Below are 17642 nucleotides of genomic sequence, written 5' to 3'. Positions count from 1 at the left end.
AGAACAGACAAGGATGTCCACTCTCAATACTTTTATTCAACATAGTAGTGGAAGTCCTAATCACTGCAATCAGACAAGAAAGAAGAGGTATCCAAATTGATAAGGAAGGAGTTAAACTGTCACTACTTGCAGATGACATGACACTATACAGAGAAACCCTAAAGACTACAATAAAATTCTATTAGAGTAAATGAATTCAGTAAAGGCTCAGGATACAAAATACACAGAAGTTGGTTGCTTTTCTATACACTAACAATGAAGCAGAAAGAGAAATTAAGAAAATAATTCCATTTATAATTGTACCAAAAAGAATAAAATACCGAGGAATAAACTCTGAAAATCAGAAAACACTGATGAAAGAAATTGAAAATAAAATCAATGGGAAGATATTCCACACTCAAGGATTAGAAGAATTAAAATTATTAAAATTTCCATACTACCCAAAGCAATATACAGATTGCCCCTATGAAAATACCATCAGCATTTTTCACAGAACTAGAATGAATAACCCTAAAATTTGTATGGAACCACAAAAGACCCCAAATAGCCAAAACAATCTTGAGAAGAACATAGATGGAAATATCAGATCCCCAGATTTCAAAATATACTCTAAAACTGTAGTAATCAATGGTACTGGCACATAGTTTATAGATGGCCATTAAAGATGCCATTAGTAGATGACATTATATAGTCAATTAATGACAAAGGAGGCAAGAATTTACAATGGGGAGAAGAAAGGTTCTTCAATAAATGGTTCTGGAGAAGCTGGATGACTTCCTCACACCATACACAAAAGTAAACTCAAAATGGATTAAAGACCTAAATATGAGACCTGAAACCATAAAACTCCTAGAAGAAAACATGGGCAGTAATCTCTTTGACATTGACCTTAGCAACATTTTTCTCTACATATGTCTCCTCAGGCCAGGGAAACAAAAGCAAAAATAAACTACTGGGACAACACCAAAATAAAAAGCTTTTGCACAGCAAAAGAAACCAATAAAACAACTGGGCAACCTACTGAATGGGAGAAGATATTTGCAAATGATCTGATAAGGGGTTAATATCCAAAATACATAAAGAACTTATATAACTCAACACCAACAAAACCCAAACAATCCAATTTAAAAATGGGCAGAGGAGCTGACTAGACATTTTTCCAAAGAAGACATACAGATAGCCAACAGACACATGAAAAACATGCTTAACATCACTGATCATCAGGGAAATGCAAATCAAAACCACAGTGAGGGATAACCTCACACCTCTCAGAGTGGCTAGAATCAAAAACACAAGAGATAGCAGTGTTGATGAGGAGCTGGAAAAAAAAAAAAAAAAGGAACTCTTGTGCACTGTTGGTAGAATGGAAATTGGTGCAGCCACTGCAGAAGACAGTATGGAGGTCCTTCAAAAACTAAAAATAGAAACACCACATGATCCAATAATTCCACTGCTGTGTATTTACCCAAAGAAAATGAAACATGAATTCAAAAAGATATCTGCGCCCCTATGTTTACTGCAACATTATTTACAACAGCCAAGATATGGAAGCAACCTGTTTCCACTGATGGATGAATGGATAAAGAAGATATGGATGGGGCGCCTGGGTGGCGCAGTCGGTTAAGCGTCCGACTTCAGCCAGGCCACGATCTCGCGGTCCGGGAGTTCGAGCCCCGCGTCAGGCTCTGGGCTGATGGCTCAGAGCCTGGAGCCTGTTTCCGTATCTGTGTCTCCCTCTCTCTCTGCCCCTCCCCTGTTCATGATGTGTCTCTCTCTGTCCCAAAAATAAACAAATGTTGAAAAAAAAAAATTAAAAAAAAAAAAGAAGATATGGTTGTGCAAAAGCTTTTTATTTTGGTGTAGTCCCAAGGTTTATTTTTGCTTTTGATCCCCTTGTCAAAGGAGATCTATGCAGAAAAATGTTGCTAAGATTGATGTCAAAGACATTACTGCCTGAGTTTTCTTCTAGGACTTTTATGGTGTCAGGTTTCACATTTAAGTCTTTAATATATTTTGAGTTTATTTTTGTGTATGGTGTAAGAAAGTGGCTAAGTTTCATTCTTTTGCATGTAGCTGTCCAGTTTTTCCAGCACCATTTGTTGAAGAGATTATCTTTTCCCCATTGTATATTCTTGCCCCCCTTGTGTAGGTTAATTGACCATACAAGTATAGATTTATTTCTGGGCTCTCTATTCTGTTCCATTGGTCTACATGTCTGTTTATGTGTCAGTACCATACAACAAAGGAAAAAAAGAGACCAAAAAAAAAAAAAACCCCTCTTAAATATAAAGAACAAAAGGTGGGGGGGGGAATGGGTGAAATAGGTGAAGGGGATTAATAGTATACTTATTATAATGAGCATTATGAATGTACATAATTATAGAATTATTGAATCCCTATACTGTACACCTAAAACTTAATACTGTATGTTAATTATACTGGAATTTAAAAAATAAAAATATATACAATTGTGAATCTTAAGTGTATACACTTGTACACCTTAAATATATACAATTTTTGTTAATCATACCTCAATAAAGCTGGAGAAAATTCTCAAAACACCAACAAAGAAAGAAGATACACACAATGGAATATTATTCAGCCATAAAAAAGAATGAGATCTTAGCATTTGTGACAACATGGATGGGCCTAAAGGTATTATGCTAAGTGAAATAAGTTAGAGAAAGACAAATACCATGTGATTTTACTTATATGTAGAATCTAATAAATACACAAAAACCAGACACAGACCCATAAATACAGAGAACTGATGGCTGCCAGAAGGGAGAAGGGTAAGGGGTTAGAAAAGTGGGTGAAGGGAAATGGTAGATACAGGCTTCCTGTAATGGAATAAATCGTGGAGATAAAATGTACAGCATAGTGTATATAGCCAATGGTATAATAGCATTACACAGTGTAGCTACACTTGTCCAACCTCTATTGTACATCTGAAACTAATGTAACGTGTGTCAACTATACTTTATGTGCACACACATCATGAAGTTAGCAACAAAAGTATAACTTTAAATTGAAAAAAAAGCTATAAAAGTGAATACTAAGGTTTGTCAGTAGCTTCTACCTTTGAACATGTTCATATTCTATGACCTAATAGCAGCATTACTCTTGATGGGTATTAGAGTGGTTTCTAGTTTTTTTTAATTCTTAACAAATAGACTGGTTAAACAAATTATGATATTCATACAATGGAATAAAATGCAGCACTGAAAATGAATAACTCACTGCTACATGTAACAACAGAGTAACTTACAACCACAATGCTGAGCAAAAGAGACCAGCATAAAATTATTCACATTATATTATACCATCCACCTAAAGTTAAGAAAGATAAAACCTTTAGAGAAGACAGCATAATGGTTGCAGGGGGTAATGTTTGGGAGGGCGACATGAGGGAGGGCTGTTTGGGGCTGGCAACATTCCATTTCTCAACACGGATGTTGATTTCACAGGTTACTTCATTTTATGATAATTCATCAAGTCGGACTCTTATGATTTGTGTACTTTTCTGTATCCATATTTGAATAAAAAGTTTACTTTAAAAAACTACTTATGAAAGTTTTTAGCAATTTATATTGGTTGGGCTATATTGTAGGGCTGATACACTATTTGAGAAATTTGCAAAGGAATTCTAAAAATGCTAAAATGTTGGCAAAACAGAAATTGACAAGAGTTCAAAGAAAATCAGTGTAAATGAGGAAACATCCATTGCAATGCAGACATTTTAGATATATTCATAAGAATAATATATTCGTGACTATATTCATAAGAATGTTTACATTTGAAACCATATTCATCTTGACTATATTCAGTAAATGTATTCAAAATGAGAATCGGTAACTTTGGTATATTCAGCAATGAACATATTCATAAGAATACATTCAAGAAAAGTTATGTTTCATGAATATATTCATATAAGAAGAATTGGTAAATCTGTCAAATTTGGTGAATTGGCTTTTGGCAAATTGACCCAGAGGCCTTGTTGGGAAGTGGTGGGTAGGGTGTCAATAGCTCATCACCAGCTGGGATTGGCCAAATCTTAGCTTTTCCAGGAATACTTCCTAGAACTGGAAGGAAAAATATGAATCCCAACTCCTGCACAATCCTCTTGTCTCCACTCCTAGTGAAGCCACTGACCTGATTCTGTAAGCTACAACTTCAGCCACCTCTTGCCAACTCTCAGGGAAGAGACCTCCAGACCATTCTAGAATAGCAGCCATTGCTATCGCAGAGCGATTATTACCTTTGCCAGCAGGTTTTGCCATCCAAAACATGTCTTACTCAGCTTGGCTTAATATTAAAGGGAGACTCTCCTGAGCATTCAGTGACTAACTCTTAGGAGTGGGCTCTGAGATTATCTGAGATTAACCCTACCCAGTGGCTAAATTACTCTGGTTCCACAAGTCCAAACGGTAATTGCTCACATTTGCTCCACTGACCCAAGACACACAAATGGTTGAGCATAGGTCTTAGACTGATTCCCTTATCTGTGCCTCATGCCCCAAAGGCAGTCTGCAGCAGGACAAAGAAGGCAGTCTGAAGGTAAGGATTTACTCACCACCAGGGCAGGAGGGACTGCCAGACCTTAGACCTACAGAATCACTGCTGATCTCAATCCTTCTCCCTCAGAATGATTATTTATGATTACAGCCACCCTGCAGTTCCCTTGTGTGTGTGAATGCACACGTGTGTGTGTGTGTGTGTGTATGGTGGGGGCAGACTGCAGAAGGTCTATGCCTCTAGCTCTGTCACACCCACCTACCCCCACCCCCAAACATCCCTGACGCAGCTCCAGGAAAGGCCATTCTCTGGACTCGGCATCATCAGGGGAATGCTTGCCAGCCTTGGTGTCCAGCAGAGGGGGCCCATGCTCTCTCTGCTCTGCCCCAGCCTGCCCCACCTCCCCTCAGCATCCTGGACTCAGGCTCTCCTGTTCCACTCTGCTGTCCTGTCCTTCCCCCAGGTAGGCCTCACAGCCTCACCTGCTTCTCCACTGGTGGGTCTGCATGGGCCATCCTGACTTTTTCCCCAAACTCTCTGCCCCTCCCCATCCCCCCTCCCCCCCACCACAATCCTCTGCCATTGTCTGTGAAGTACTACCCAATAAGAGTGAAGATGAATTCTGAAGAACATCTGTGTTCCAATCCTGGCTCCACCACTCACTGGTAACATGGCCTTAGGCAGCATGTCCCCATTTTAGACATGAGAGAATGGATGCACCCATAGTGATTGTGAGGACCAATGAAGCCATCCACGAGGAATGTTTCATGCGGTGCATGCTACATGGTTCCCATTGAATTACAAAGTGCCCATCTGGAAAAGGCCTGTGTAGGGGGGATTCCTTAACCTAGAAAACCTAGATGCCTCCAAGGATTACCCAACCAGTTTCCTACTTTTCTGAACAGGGCACGCTTAAAATAATGTCCCAGAGGTCTTCTATGAACCTAGTAGCTCTCGAGGAGGGTAAAGACTGATGAGCTCAATACATGCCAGGCCCTGTTCTAGGTGCTTGCTATTATCATCTGGTCAGCATTTCTGGCCCAGCTGGCGCAGATATCAACAGATCCCTCACCTTGCAGAGTTTGCAGGCTGAGGCACAGGAAATGTGTCACATGTCTGGCACATGTGCTAATATAAACAAGTGCATATATTTACAGTAACCGTAGTTTTAAATTTTGTCCTTGGCTTTGGGTTTTTTTGGTGGGGGGAAGCAGCAGATTGAAAATGAGAAAGTTTTCCTCAGTCCCAGTTCACGGATTCCTGCCCATTGGCCCTCCCAGATGCCTCTCCACTCTAGGCCTTCCCATGCCCTCAAACATACCTTCCACTTTGGGTTTGGCCTCAGCCAGACGCTCCTGGAACTTCTTTTTGAAGAACAGGGCCTGTAGTCGCTGCTGGTAGTGGTCGATCCTGTGGATGGGGCGAGCCACATCGTGAGGCAGCCCCTCCAGCTCCAGGAGCTAGATCCAGACCCTCTTTTGCCTGTGCACCCCCAGCGCCCCCCCTCCATGCCCACTGCCCTGACCTGCTCATTTCATAGAGGAAGCGGTCAGCCCGGGCCATCCGCTCGATCTCATGCTTGTGCTCCTCGAGGAGGTCAATGTCGCTCTTCTCTGGGATGAACTTGAGGAGCTGCAAAGAGCAGATGGAGGTCACACAGGAAACTGCTGAGAAACTAATATGAGGGTGCTATGCGTGGATGCCCATACACTGTCCAGGCTCAAGACGGGGACGGGTCCTTAAAAGAGAGAGGCATCTTCATATGGTAGGTTTACGCTTCATCTGCCCAAAGGGGACCACAGGACACCCAGCTCTAGACTTTTCTTTTTTCACTTTTTAAAACTGAGATGTAATTTATATAAAGTACACTATTCTTAAGTGCACAGCTCAATGATTTTTTTCTTTTAAACCCAAGTTTATTGAGGTATAATTTACATAAAATGCATCTATCTTAAATGTTCAGTTCAATGAATTTTGACAAAACCACCCACTGAACTCCCATCTAGATTAAGATACAGAAGATTTCCATCCCCCAGAAAGTTCTTTCGTATCACTTCAGTAAGCCACACCTCCACCTTATAGCCTCTCAACTGAATTCTATCACCTTAGATTACACTTTCCTGGTCTTGAACTTCGTATAAATGGACTCATGCTATGTGTTTTCTTTGGTGTCTGGCTTCATTTGCATAACACAATGTCTGAGACTCATCCATGCTGTAAGTATTGGTAGTTTGCTTTTTATACGTGTTGGACAGTATTCTATTGTAGGAATATACCGCAGTATATTTATGCAATTTCTCATTGATGGACAGTTGGATTGTAGACAGTTTGGGGGTTTCATGAATAAAAGTGTTATAAATATTCTTGCGTCTATCTCGTAGAGTCAATGTTTGCACTCATTTCTCTGCATCTAGCCACAGGATTGCTGGGCAGTAGGATAGATTTAGCCTTTGCGTGGACTGCCAAATTGTTCCCCAAATTATTGTAGCCAGTGGGAATCCCAGTCGCTTCACATCCTTGTTAACATTTGGCATTGTCAGTATCTTTTCAATTTTAGCTATTCCAGTAGGGGGGTGTGGTGCTGCCTCACTATGGTTTACTGTATTTCTTGGATGCCTACAACTGTTGAGCCACTCAGAAATTCTCTTTCATTGAAGTACCTGTTCAAGTCTTCGGCTCATTTTCAAGTGGAGCTGTTTGTCATTTTCTCACTGATCGGTAGAGTTCTTTATTCTGAATATGAGATCTTTGCTAGATGTCCATAAAGCAAATGTTTTCTAAGGTCTGGCTTGTCTTTTCCCTCTAGCAATGGTGCCTTTTGATGAACAGAGTTCTTCATTCTAATGAGGTCCAACTGATGGTGGTTTTGTTTGGTGCTTTCTAGGTTTCTTTTGAAGGACCCAATAAATTGAGGTAGAAGAGATTTGGGGAAGATATGACTATAGGTCACTCTGACTTTGTCTTGGGCCCAGGGGGGATCATACCTCATATCTCCTTTCAGGGCCTCAATCTGCTAGAAAAGATGCTGCCTTTCCTGGCCTCCTCTCAGAAAGGCTGGTCTAGGGAGTGTCTATAAACCTCCCCCCAATCCTCCATCCTCCAGCCTGATTTCCCCTTTAACTAAAAGTGTTGGCCTCTCTGGGGGCCAGCTGCCCCCTAGTTTCAGCTCCCATCCCCTCCCCACTAGAGGCCTCACCTGCTCCAGCATGTCCTTTGCGAGGTCCTCCTGCTCGTCCATCTTCAAGATGGCCTGCCGGATCTCTTCGTTAGAAAGCTTCAGCCTGAAGAGAAACCCTGCCCCTTGAGAAGCCTGGCCGGGCCCCTCTGCTCAGGGCAGACCCCAGCCCTTCTCCTCTCCTGCTCTCTCTCCCTCATGTCAACATGGGAGTATATTCCACAGTGCTCCCTCTTTACCACCTTTGCAAAGCCTTCTCTAACTAAACTGATATGGTTCACTCTATAAACTCAATAATGATATGTTTTAGTCAAAGCATAGACTTGAGTCTTGCTTCAGTGTCTGTCATAAGTGATAGGGACATTTGGGAGTAAAAGGGCCATCTTTAGTGTAGACAGAGAGACAGGAAAAAAAAGGTTTCTGATCCTTCTCCTTCCTAAAATATCTAGTGCATCTCCATGGGAGGATGGGAATATCAGCAGGCCACAAAGGGGGCTGTTTCCTGCTTCCTTCAGTGTCGGAAGACAGAAGAGCCCTCAGTCTTCTGACAGTGCCTCAGCTCCCACACAGCTGCTCCCATACGTCTTGCTGTCTGGGTGAGGGACAAGCCACCCCCCTCCACACACACACACACACACACACACACACACAGCCCTTCCCTATCCTTCCAGATGCATACCATTGGGAATCCTGGGGATAGAGAACTCCCCTCCACCATCAAGAGAGAGAAACTGAGGCCTGGGGTCTATGAGAAGAAAGGGGGATGGATGCCCTAGAGATGGCTGGGGCAGGGCTAAGAATAGTATGGGAGGCAGTGCCCTCTGACCCTGGCTCAGGCAGGAGGCCCCGCACAGAAGCTGTGCTGTTAGTGCAGATACTGCCTTGTTTGTTCTGTAGCCACGGGAAATGCTTGGGGGCTGAGATCATGCTGCTCTGTGGCCTAACCCTAGCGGGGCCCTCCATGGGCTTAGAGCAACTCTGCTGCCAGATGCTGACCAGGGACAGTTTCCTGTCTTCAGAGCCCCACACTGCTGCAGAACATGAGCTCCCAAAGGCTCCCTAGAACCCTCCCAGGGAGGGTTCTAGATCAGTGGTCCCCTACCATTCCCAGGGGACTGCGGGGGGCAAGGGGAGCACAGAGACTGCTGTCACACCATTCCTCTGTCGCTCCTGTCCCCCAGGCATTCAGTTCCACTGTCGGCTTTTGCTCTAGCCCTCTCAAGGCCCTGCCTCCTAGGGTCTCATCCCTCCCACCAAGGGCTGAACAGGCTATGCAAGCACATACTTAGAGAGAAGGATGATGCAGTTCTGTGCCCGCCGGCCGTCAATGACCGACAACTCTTTGACCTTGCGGGAGGCCAGGTAGATGTCCTCTGTAGAGCCCAGCTCTTTCTGAAACCGACAAGCCAAGTAGAAAGGTTGAGGTATGTATGTTCCCCAATCCTTGCCTTGCCCACCCCCGGGAACCACTCCCACACCAACCAGGGGATACTCCTGGTGTGAAGGGAAGAAAAACGGAAAGAAAAAGACAGGAGAGAGAGACAAGGGTAGTTAATAATCAAGTAGACTGGGACTTTACCATGGGTTAGAATGGGTTGGGGGCAATGAAGACCCCCCTCCTTTTTAGAGATTGCCCTCTCTGGCAAACTAGAGCTCAGACAGACCCCTATGGCTTTGGGCAATGTGATATGATCCACAGCATCCCAGAGAATCAGCCCTACTCTACCATCCCACCCAGACAGTTTCGCCAAGCTTATGATGAGAAGCTGGTTCCAAGTTCCCATCAGGCCACAGTTCCTAGACTCCTGAAGACTTCAAGCACAGCCCAGTGTGCCCAGAGTAGAGGATGTTTCGAGTTCAGAGGTGGGGAAACTGAGGCAGAATCCCATGAAGAATTCTCTTCACTGGAGTTCCAGCAGGCAGACACCCCCCAAAACAGATTCCCTTCCTTCTCTTGGGCCCTTGGTGACGTAGACAGGAAACTAGTTCTTATTCTGGGAGGTTGTTCCAAGCACATGCTTCATGTTGTATAATTCCAAGGGCCCCCACTCACATCTTTATCTTTGTGAATTGTGGCTTTGGGGTTGTACAGTGCACAGCCTGTGCAGTCTTCAGGATAGCCTCGCCTTGGGCCAGGTGGGTAATACAATAGACCTGGAAGTTTTCTCCTTACTACAGTAGACATTCACCTCCATTGCTGGTAGGAATCTGCTTGAATTACTTCCCTCCCCTACATTTCTGCTTTCTCTTTGGGGGCCCTTTCCCATGTTTCCCTGTTGGGATGGGTAATAAAGGCAGAAGGTAGAATGAATAAGCCCTCTGTTTGGGCCAGTACAGGCCAGCAGCCCAGGACAGTGGTTAGAAGTTAGAGTGTCCAGAGCCCCAAGAATGACTCACCTGCTGAGGATTAGTTATCAGCTCCTAGGCAGGTAGCAGCCACAGCCAACAGAGAATTAAACATGCACAATGTTAGCCAAGAGGTTCAGGGACCCAGGGACAGTAGGAGAGACATGGGAACCCCTCAGCATCCACTCCGTCCTCCCAATCCCAAGGCGACCCATATAGCTGGAGATAGAGACTGGCAAATAGCTGTGGACAGGAGGTGATTCTAGCAGACATGCACTCACAGAGAAGCCACAAAGTGGGGAGCAGGTCTCCTGCCTGCCCTGGGCCCAGTGTCACCACCACTCCCTAGTCGGGGCAGGCCAGGCTCCCAAGCTCCCCAACCCAGGCCTTGGCTGCTATTTTTTCCTCTCCTCTGCTGGGACATTGCCCAGAGGGCAGAAAGCATTCCTCCACTGCTGGATGACTTCATCTTTCTAAACAGGAGAGGAGATACAACCAGAAGGGGCCAGAAACATGTGAAAGTTGTATTCATTGAGGCAGAGGAAAGCAGGTGTCCCTGAATTTTGTCTCTTGCCCTTTGTCTGTCTTTTGATCTCTAAGGGAGCTGAGGGGACATGGCCCACACCCGGTTCTCCCTTACTGACCCTGATGGAGTTTAAGTCACTAATTCAGGACCTGCATAAGACACAGAGGGAAGACCCCACAGCTCATAGGACCTCCTTCCCCAACAAGCCCATGCATCCTGGACCCCAAGACAGGGAAAGGAGGCCACTAGGGACCAGGGCCATGCATCCTCTGGGATCTCTCCAGCTCTGCTGCTGTGAATTCACCCCAAGTCTGGGCAATCACCAAGTGACAATTCACCCCAAGTCTGGGCAACCTCTGGGTGAGGTCAGTCCTGAAATAGGGGATTCAGAGAAGAAACAGAAGACAACTCTTCTCCAGTCACCAAACTGGGAGGCCCCAGACACAGGTTGTTTCTAATTCCCATAGTCTCTCTCTCTCCCCACTGGTCCCCATCCTAGCCTGACCTCAGGGGCCCTGGAAACCGGATGGGCCAGGATGGAATCCTGGACACCAGGAAGACTCTCCAGTTAGGGGGAGTTGTGTGATTGACCATGCCTGATACACCCCTTGCACAGGCTCCCTCTGTTCCACTCAGGAGCACCAATCCACAAGTGCTCAGAAGAACCCCTTCCCCCTCCTGCTAAGCCACAGCTGCTGCCTGAGGCCATGCCAGCCTGATATGGGTAGGGGCTAAAAATTCTGCCTGGAATTAGGGTAAAGAATCAGATGTCTTGAGCACGTACATTTCAATTAAATACCAACTATCTGGTTTTTCCAGAACCCCAAATCAAGGCCAGAGCCCCACCCCTACTCCATCCCTTTGGCTAGGCCCCTAAGAGGAGTCTTGTGTGCCCTCAGGAAGGGTTGTCCACAGGTCTGAACTTGGCAGAAAGCACTGGGGAGCCCGGCCACAACATGCAGCTGCTCCCCAGGGCCCAGGAGGGCACAGATCCCACTCGCTGGCACCTGGGGTGTCCTCAGGGCTGGCACCCTGGGCTCAGCAGAGGAGACAGGAGAAAGTGGCACAGCACAGAGAGGCAACAACCTTCGAAGGGAGGCCAGAGAGAACACACTCTAAAGCCTTGAGGCTGGGAATATCCAAACTGGGCTTGGGGGAAGGGCCCCCAGATGTGCCAGCTACAGTGCAGATTCCTGGGCCCAGACACACCTCCTGACTCACATTCCTGTGAGGATGAGGTCTGAGAACTGGCATTGCCTCAGGGATGCTCTGCATTCATCCACCCTCCCACCCTCTTACTGCTGCTAGAAGAGCAGGCTGACTGACCAGCCATCTGTAAGCAGTGTCTGCAGGGCTCCTCCAGCCCTGCCCAGACCCACCCTAACCCCCTAATGTGACCTGGAGAAGCTCCATCTTCCTTGAAACACTGACACCCGTGGCTAACTGACTCGTGGGGGTGGGTGTTGGGAGAGTACGGTGGAGAAAATGATTTGAAAGTTATCATGCCTGCTATGTATAGTGTCTAGATCCTGGGGCCAAAGAAAGAACAGGGGTCAAAAGTGGTCAGGGCCTGTGACTCCATCTCCAGTGGTCCAAGATGAAAGAGAGAAACGGACAAAATATGATTCCAGCACTTGATGTGTAAATACACACAACTGTGTGTCAGAACTGTAATACAATGGCATGTTTCTCCCTGCTGGACTTCACACCTCTAATTCGGATCCATGTCCCCCAGCAAAGAATGGTACCTAATCAGGAGTAAAATCATTCAGTATACATGAGAGGAAGGGAGGGAGAGAGGAGGGGTCGAGGGTTGGGTTCAAGAGGCATAGGTGAAGTCAAGACTGGAAGGCTAGACCCAAGCAGCTGAGGGGGCAGGGCAGGGTCTTACCTGGTGCCTCTGATAAGCTGAAAACATTTTTTCAAAGTCTTCTAGATCCAGAATCCGAAATACCCGCATGTCATCAACCTCATTCCATACGGTGCCAGGGACACGTTCCTAAGATTCAGCACAGGGAGAAGACCCAGTGGTTGACTCAACTCCTTCATTATGAAGAGGTCCAATGTCTCCCTAACCCTCCCTGTTCCCAGCTGCACAAAATACAATAGCCAGGCTTTCGGGCCTTCAGAAGGGGGTTGATTCATCTTCCCCCAAATCTTAAATACTCTGCTCCAAAGCAGAGGCCAGAGCCAACCCCCTCGTCCTCCTTTTCTTGTGGGACCACATGTAAGTATGTTCCAGAAATCAAATGGAGTGGAGTGATGGGTGGGCAAATATTAAAGAGGGTATGAAACTCTTTCCAGAAAAACCAAACTAAACCAGTGTTCTCAGGACACACTCCCTAAAGGTCAGTGTCGGCTGGAGTCACTGGACGGAATAGTGCCCACACATATTTGAGATCCTCAAAGCCTCAGTGCCCACTATATTTCTCGTAACTGAGATGGTCATTTTCTCTCCCAGGGGTCTTCTTCCCACTTTCCCAGATTCCCATGAAGTGGACAAATGCCAAAGCCTGAGACATCCTGGCCCCTATAGCGACTGTTCAGGCCAGCAAGACTCTGCCACAACTTCCTGTTGGTCAGACCCAGGAAAGTGGTCTATCCCTCACAGTTGGAATGCGTCCAAGGGTTTACATTCCAAGGTCTCTCCACCTAGGTAATGTCCCACTTCTGTGTAGAACCCTGGCATTGAATCCCTTCCCTGGGGGGAGGCCCCATCAGCCAAGATGAGAGGGCCCCAGTGGTCTTCATAGCACCCTGACAATGGCTCAGAGGGCAGAGAGCACAGCCCCTCCCAGGGTGCTCTGAATCTGTCCTCTCAGGGATCTTCGCCTCATCCTGAGCTTTGCTGTCCTTTAAAATGGAATCTCCCACCTTCCTCTGCCTGGAAGGCAGCTGGGGAACCTTTCTAAGGCCACTGCTGCCTCCTCCCTCCATCTCCCCCTCAGCAAGGCTTAGAGAGAGAAACATACCTTTCACTCACTTTTATTTTCTTAAACTCTGGAAAGGGGAGGCTAGGCCAGAGCAGGGGGGTGGGGACATTCCTGTGGCCTTCCTAAGGCCAGGGACCCTCTTGTGGAATGCCGGGCTGGGAAGCTCGGAGCAGCAAGGGATACAGGCAACTGGCCAAACCCAACACAGACACATTCTTTTCATGGCAGAAACAACCACTACGTGTGTGTGTGTGTGTGTGTGTGTGTGTGTGTGTGTGTGTACACATGTGCGTGTACAGGAGCATGCGTGGGGTAAGGGAAGGGGACTGGGGAAAGGAGCCAGGCCCCCAGAATGGGGTAGATGGGAGGCAGAGAGAAGATGGGAGGGGAAATTGAATCAAGAAAGCAAGGAGGGGAAACCTCTAACTGGTTCCCCATCTGAATCTAGGCCTGGAGTAGAGGTGGGTGGGCTCCATGGGAAAGCCCACACAGGTAAAACTTGTCATTGATCTTTATTCCTGGTGAGGCCATGGCAAGAAGAACCAGCTGGAGTGAGAGAGCTGGATGGTCAACCCCGGAAAGAGCTTCCCCTAAGAGAACAGGCTAAGCACCCAGCTCTCCCACCTTTCTTGCCACATGCCATCCCATCTCCATATGCAGCTCATCATGGAGGGGTAGCTGAGCTCTGGACCCAGACAGAGGTCCCTCAATTCCTAGTATTCTCTACATGCTGCATTTTACCAAGTCGCCCTGATGTGCCCACTGTATAGAATAATGCCTGACTTTAATTTTTGCATCACTGTGGCCAAGACCTCATCATTTCCAGTCTAGGTTCCTGGGGCTTCTGCCCTTCTAGAGACATCCTTTATATGCCAGGGAAATCTTTCTCCAAAACACTTTTCAGGGTGTTTCTCTCACTGAGCATCTGGGGTCAGACAGACCAAGCCAGCTTGCACTCCCAGCCTCACCACTATGCAGGAGTGTTGGAAAGTAGAGGGGTACTATTCTCTTTTTATTTCACATAAAAGGAAGCACAGTCTCAATGATGCTTGCTGACTGAGTTGAAGTAAGGATTAAGTGAGATAACACACTTAAAGTATGCATGGTAGTGCCACTTATAACCTAAGATTATTTTTATTATTATGAATTTCTATGTGTCAGTCACTGTTCCAAGTACTTTATATATCAATTGATCCTCATAACAGTCCTTTGATATAGATGTCATAATTACTCCCATTTTACAGATTAGGAACCTGAAGCCAAAATGATGAATTAACTCCTGGTCACATGATTAAAAGCTTGGAACTGGGATAATAGGTTCACAGATACTGTTCACTGCCCCTCCAGTCACCCCTGCTGAGAAATGTTGACAACTCCTGCAAATCCTTTATATTCCTTATTCCATCAGACTTATACTTTCCAGTCTAGGAATAAAACTCTGGACTACTTGGGGCCCCTGAGGAATTTATGTAGACTTTATTATTATTGGACCCCAGAGAAAATCCTAAGTGCAAAGCTCTACTTGATGAAAATGTTGCAAAAATATTAGTTGCCTTGTCTGTCTTCCTTAATGGCTGAGGTGCCTAATCAACTTTTCATTACCTTTTTTTTTTTTAATTTTTTCTTTCAACGTTTATTTATTTTTGGGACAGAGAAAGACAGAGCATGAACAGGGGAGGGGCAGAGAGAGAGGGAGACACAGAATCGGAAACAGGCTCCAGGCTCTGAGCCATCAGCCCAGAGCCTGACGCGGGGCTCGAACTCACGGACCGCGAGATCGTGACCTGGCTGAAGTCGGACGCTTAACCGACTGCGCCACCCAGGCGCCCCACCTTTTTAAAATCTTATAATTATCTTATTTATAAGATATTTATAATCTTATAAAATCTTATTTAAAATCTTAAAATTATACCAAAAGGGAACCTACAGAATGGGAAAAGATATTTGCAAATGATACATTCAATAAAGGGTTAATATCTAAAATATATAAAGAACCTATACAACTCAACACCAAAAAACTCCACAAGTAATACAATTAAAAAATGGGCAGAGGACCTGAATGGACATTTTTCCAAAGAAGACCTGTAGATGGTCAACAGACACATGGAAAGATGCTCAAACCCACTGATCATCAGGGAAACACAAATCAAAACTACAATGAGATATCACCTCACACCTGTCAGAATGGTTAGAATCAGAAAGACAAGAAGAAGCAAGGGTTGGTGAGGATGCAGAGAAAAAGGAACCCTCTTGCACTGTTGGTGGGAATGCAAACTGGTACAGCCACTGTGGGAACCAGTACGGAGGTTCCTGAGAACATTGAAAATAGATATATCATACCATAGCATAATGGACAGAGTTGTCAAACCACTACGTTGGACACCTGAAACTAATGTAATATTGTGTGTCAACTATACTTCAGTTAAAACATTTAAAAGGTTTTTTTTTTTAAGGAAGCCAAAAAAAAAAAAACCCTTCAAATTATAATTCTAAGTACAGGAAACAACAAAAAAAATATTTTTTTACCCCCCAAAAAGTATATATATTATTTCTGTTCATGAACACTGAACATTTCCACACAACCTGTGGCCTTTGGTTCTTCAGAGCTGTTTGTCTGCCTCATGACCATGGAGAAGTGCCCACAGGGCACAGCTGTGTGGTACAGTTGTCACAAACGTCAACCATGTGGCTTTAAAACTCTAACAGGTGTCTCTAAAATTTTACCAGGTTAGACTGGAGATGTTATCAGAGGCCCAGGAGACTATGAATGGGCTATATTCATGCTTTGTCTTTCCATCTCCATTATAAAACCAGAGGTAAAAGGAATCCTAGAAATCTCACAGACGAGCAAAACTGAGGTACAAAGTGAGTGATTTACACCGGTCGCAGTTAGTTAGAGCCACACTTGGTTTAGAGGTTAGAACCTCCCCTTCAATCCCTCTCTGGGATCTCTAGGTGTTTCCTTAAACAAAATTCCTACTTTTCCAGATCCAAAGCTCTTACAGGGAAGTGTTTTGTCTCACCTTTTATTATTATCCATCATAGCCCCCTGCAAAAAGCTTTACACAAAGCAGTCCTCAGACTGACTGGCTAGCTGGTCTACCGTTAGGAGAGTCAGCTAACAAATAGCTGGCCACCTACTTCACAATCTCACATCTCTTCCCACTTGAGTCTCCATCTGAGCTCATTTAAGCTTGCATAGGAAGGTACAGTTATGAATTCTCCAAGAGTTAGACCAAAAGGCTGAGACAACAAGGCTAGAGGGCATACACTTGTCCCAGCTCTAAAATGATGTCTGCATGGCTGCTGCCGAAGTATGCATATGAGTCAGGCTAACTGAGCCCAGTTACACCTCATGGACAAAGCCACAGGTCCTCTTAATAGCACTTAGTATAGAACCAGAGGCAGGGCTTGACCCAGGCTGGAACTGGCCTTAAGTTACTAACTGTCTAATGCAACCAGGGCACCTCTCCTCCATGCTCATGTGAGTCCAACAGAGGAATCAACTCCCACACGTGATCTGGGATTGGTGATTATTGGTAGATAATATTCATGAGGGTCTCTCACTACTTAGAAGTCTAGAAAAGTACTCAGTATGTTTACCTTCCCCTAGGAGGATGCCAAAATGGCTACATCTTGACATCAAACTGTTCATGGCAAGGGAGCTATCACTTCCCCTGCCATGGCCTCACAGTTTCAGTCCTTTGAACAGACTGCCCTGATCTTTACCATCTCTAGATCTTTACCTGATCTTTACCATCTCTAGACCTTGGCCCAAGATCTTTCCACCCTTTTCCTCAAATACACCCTATCCTTAAAACTCTAGCCCAGCCATTGTGTTGTCTAGAAAGCAACCCTGGTTGGCCCATGCTCTGGTATCTATATCACTCCATTAACCCTCAGCACACACAAATTCCATCTGTAGATGGCTTTACCAACCTGAGCCTTAGCACATTCATGCCTCCTCATACCAGTGTAGATGTTCTTTCCAGTGGATGGTAAGCTGACTGCCATCAGCAATCCCATCTTCTGCATCCACTACCCCCTTATCCCCACCAAAAAAATGAACCCAGGACAGGGGATCTACAAACAATGGGAAGGCAATCCATGGGGCTGACTGGCATTGGCCATGGGAGAATGGGCCTAC

General features: G+C 45.4%; 1 protein-coding gene across 7 annotated transcripts in view; it reads right to left on the bottom strand.

Moving 5' to 3' along the window:
• The window catches only part of DAAM2 (dishevelled associated activator of morphogenesis 2), a 119533-nt gene that overhangs the window by 11544 nt on the left and 90347 nt on the right, over positions 1-17642 (bottom strand). For 5 of the 7 annotated variants that reach the window (XM_043591313.1, XM_043591312.1, XM_043591315.1 and 2 more), the window contains 6 exons: positions 12454-12561; positions 10088-10111; positions 8976-9082; positions 7712-7796; positions 6041-6147; positions 5837-5925 (listed from right to left, as the gene is read on the bottom strand). In XM_043591313.1, the coding sequence (XP_043447248.1) occupies positions 5837-5925; positions 6041-6147; positions 7712-7796; positions 8976-9082; positions 10088-10111; positions 12454-12561 (520 nt within the window). The remainder of the gene's footprint in view (positions 1-5836; positions 5926-6040; positions 6148-7711; positions 7797-8975; positions 9083-10087; positions 10112-12453; positions 12562-17642) is intronic. The other 2 variants (XM_043591319.1, XM_043591318.1) reach the window with 1 other exon arrangement.

The sequence above is a fragment of the Prionailurus bengalensis genome, chromosome B2 (genome assembly GCF_016509475.1).
Source record: "Prionailurus bengalensis isolate Pbe53 chromosome B2, Fcat_Pben_1.1_paternal_pri, whole genome shotgun sequence".
Lineage (NCBI taxonomy): Eukaryota > Metazoa > Chordata > Mammalia > Carnivora > Felidae > Prionailurus > Prionailurus bengalensis.
Note: the sequence above shows the minus strand (reverse complement) of the source record. Positions and strands in the feature narration are given on the sequence as shown.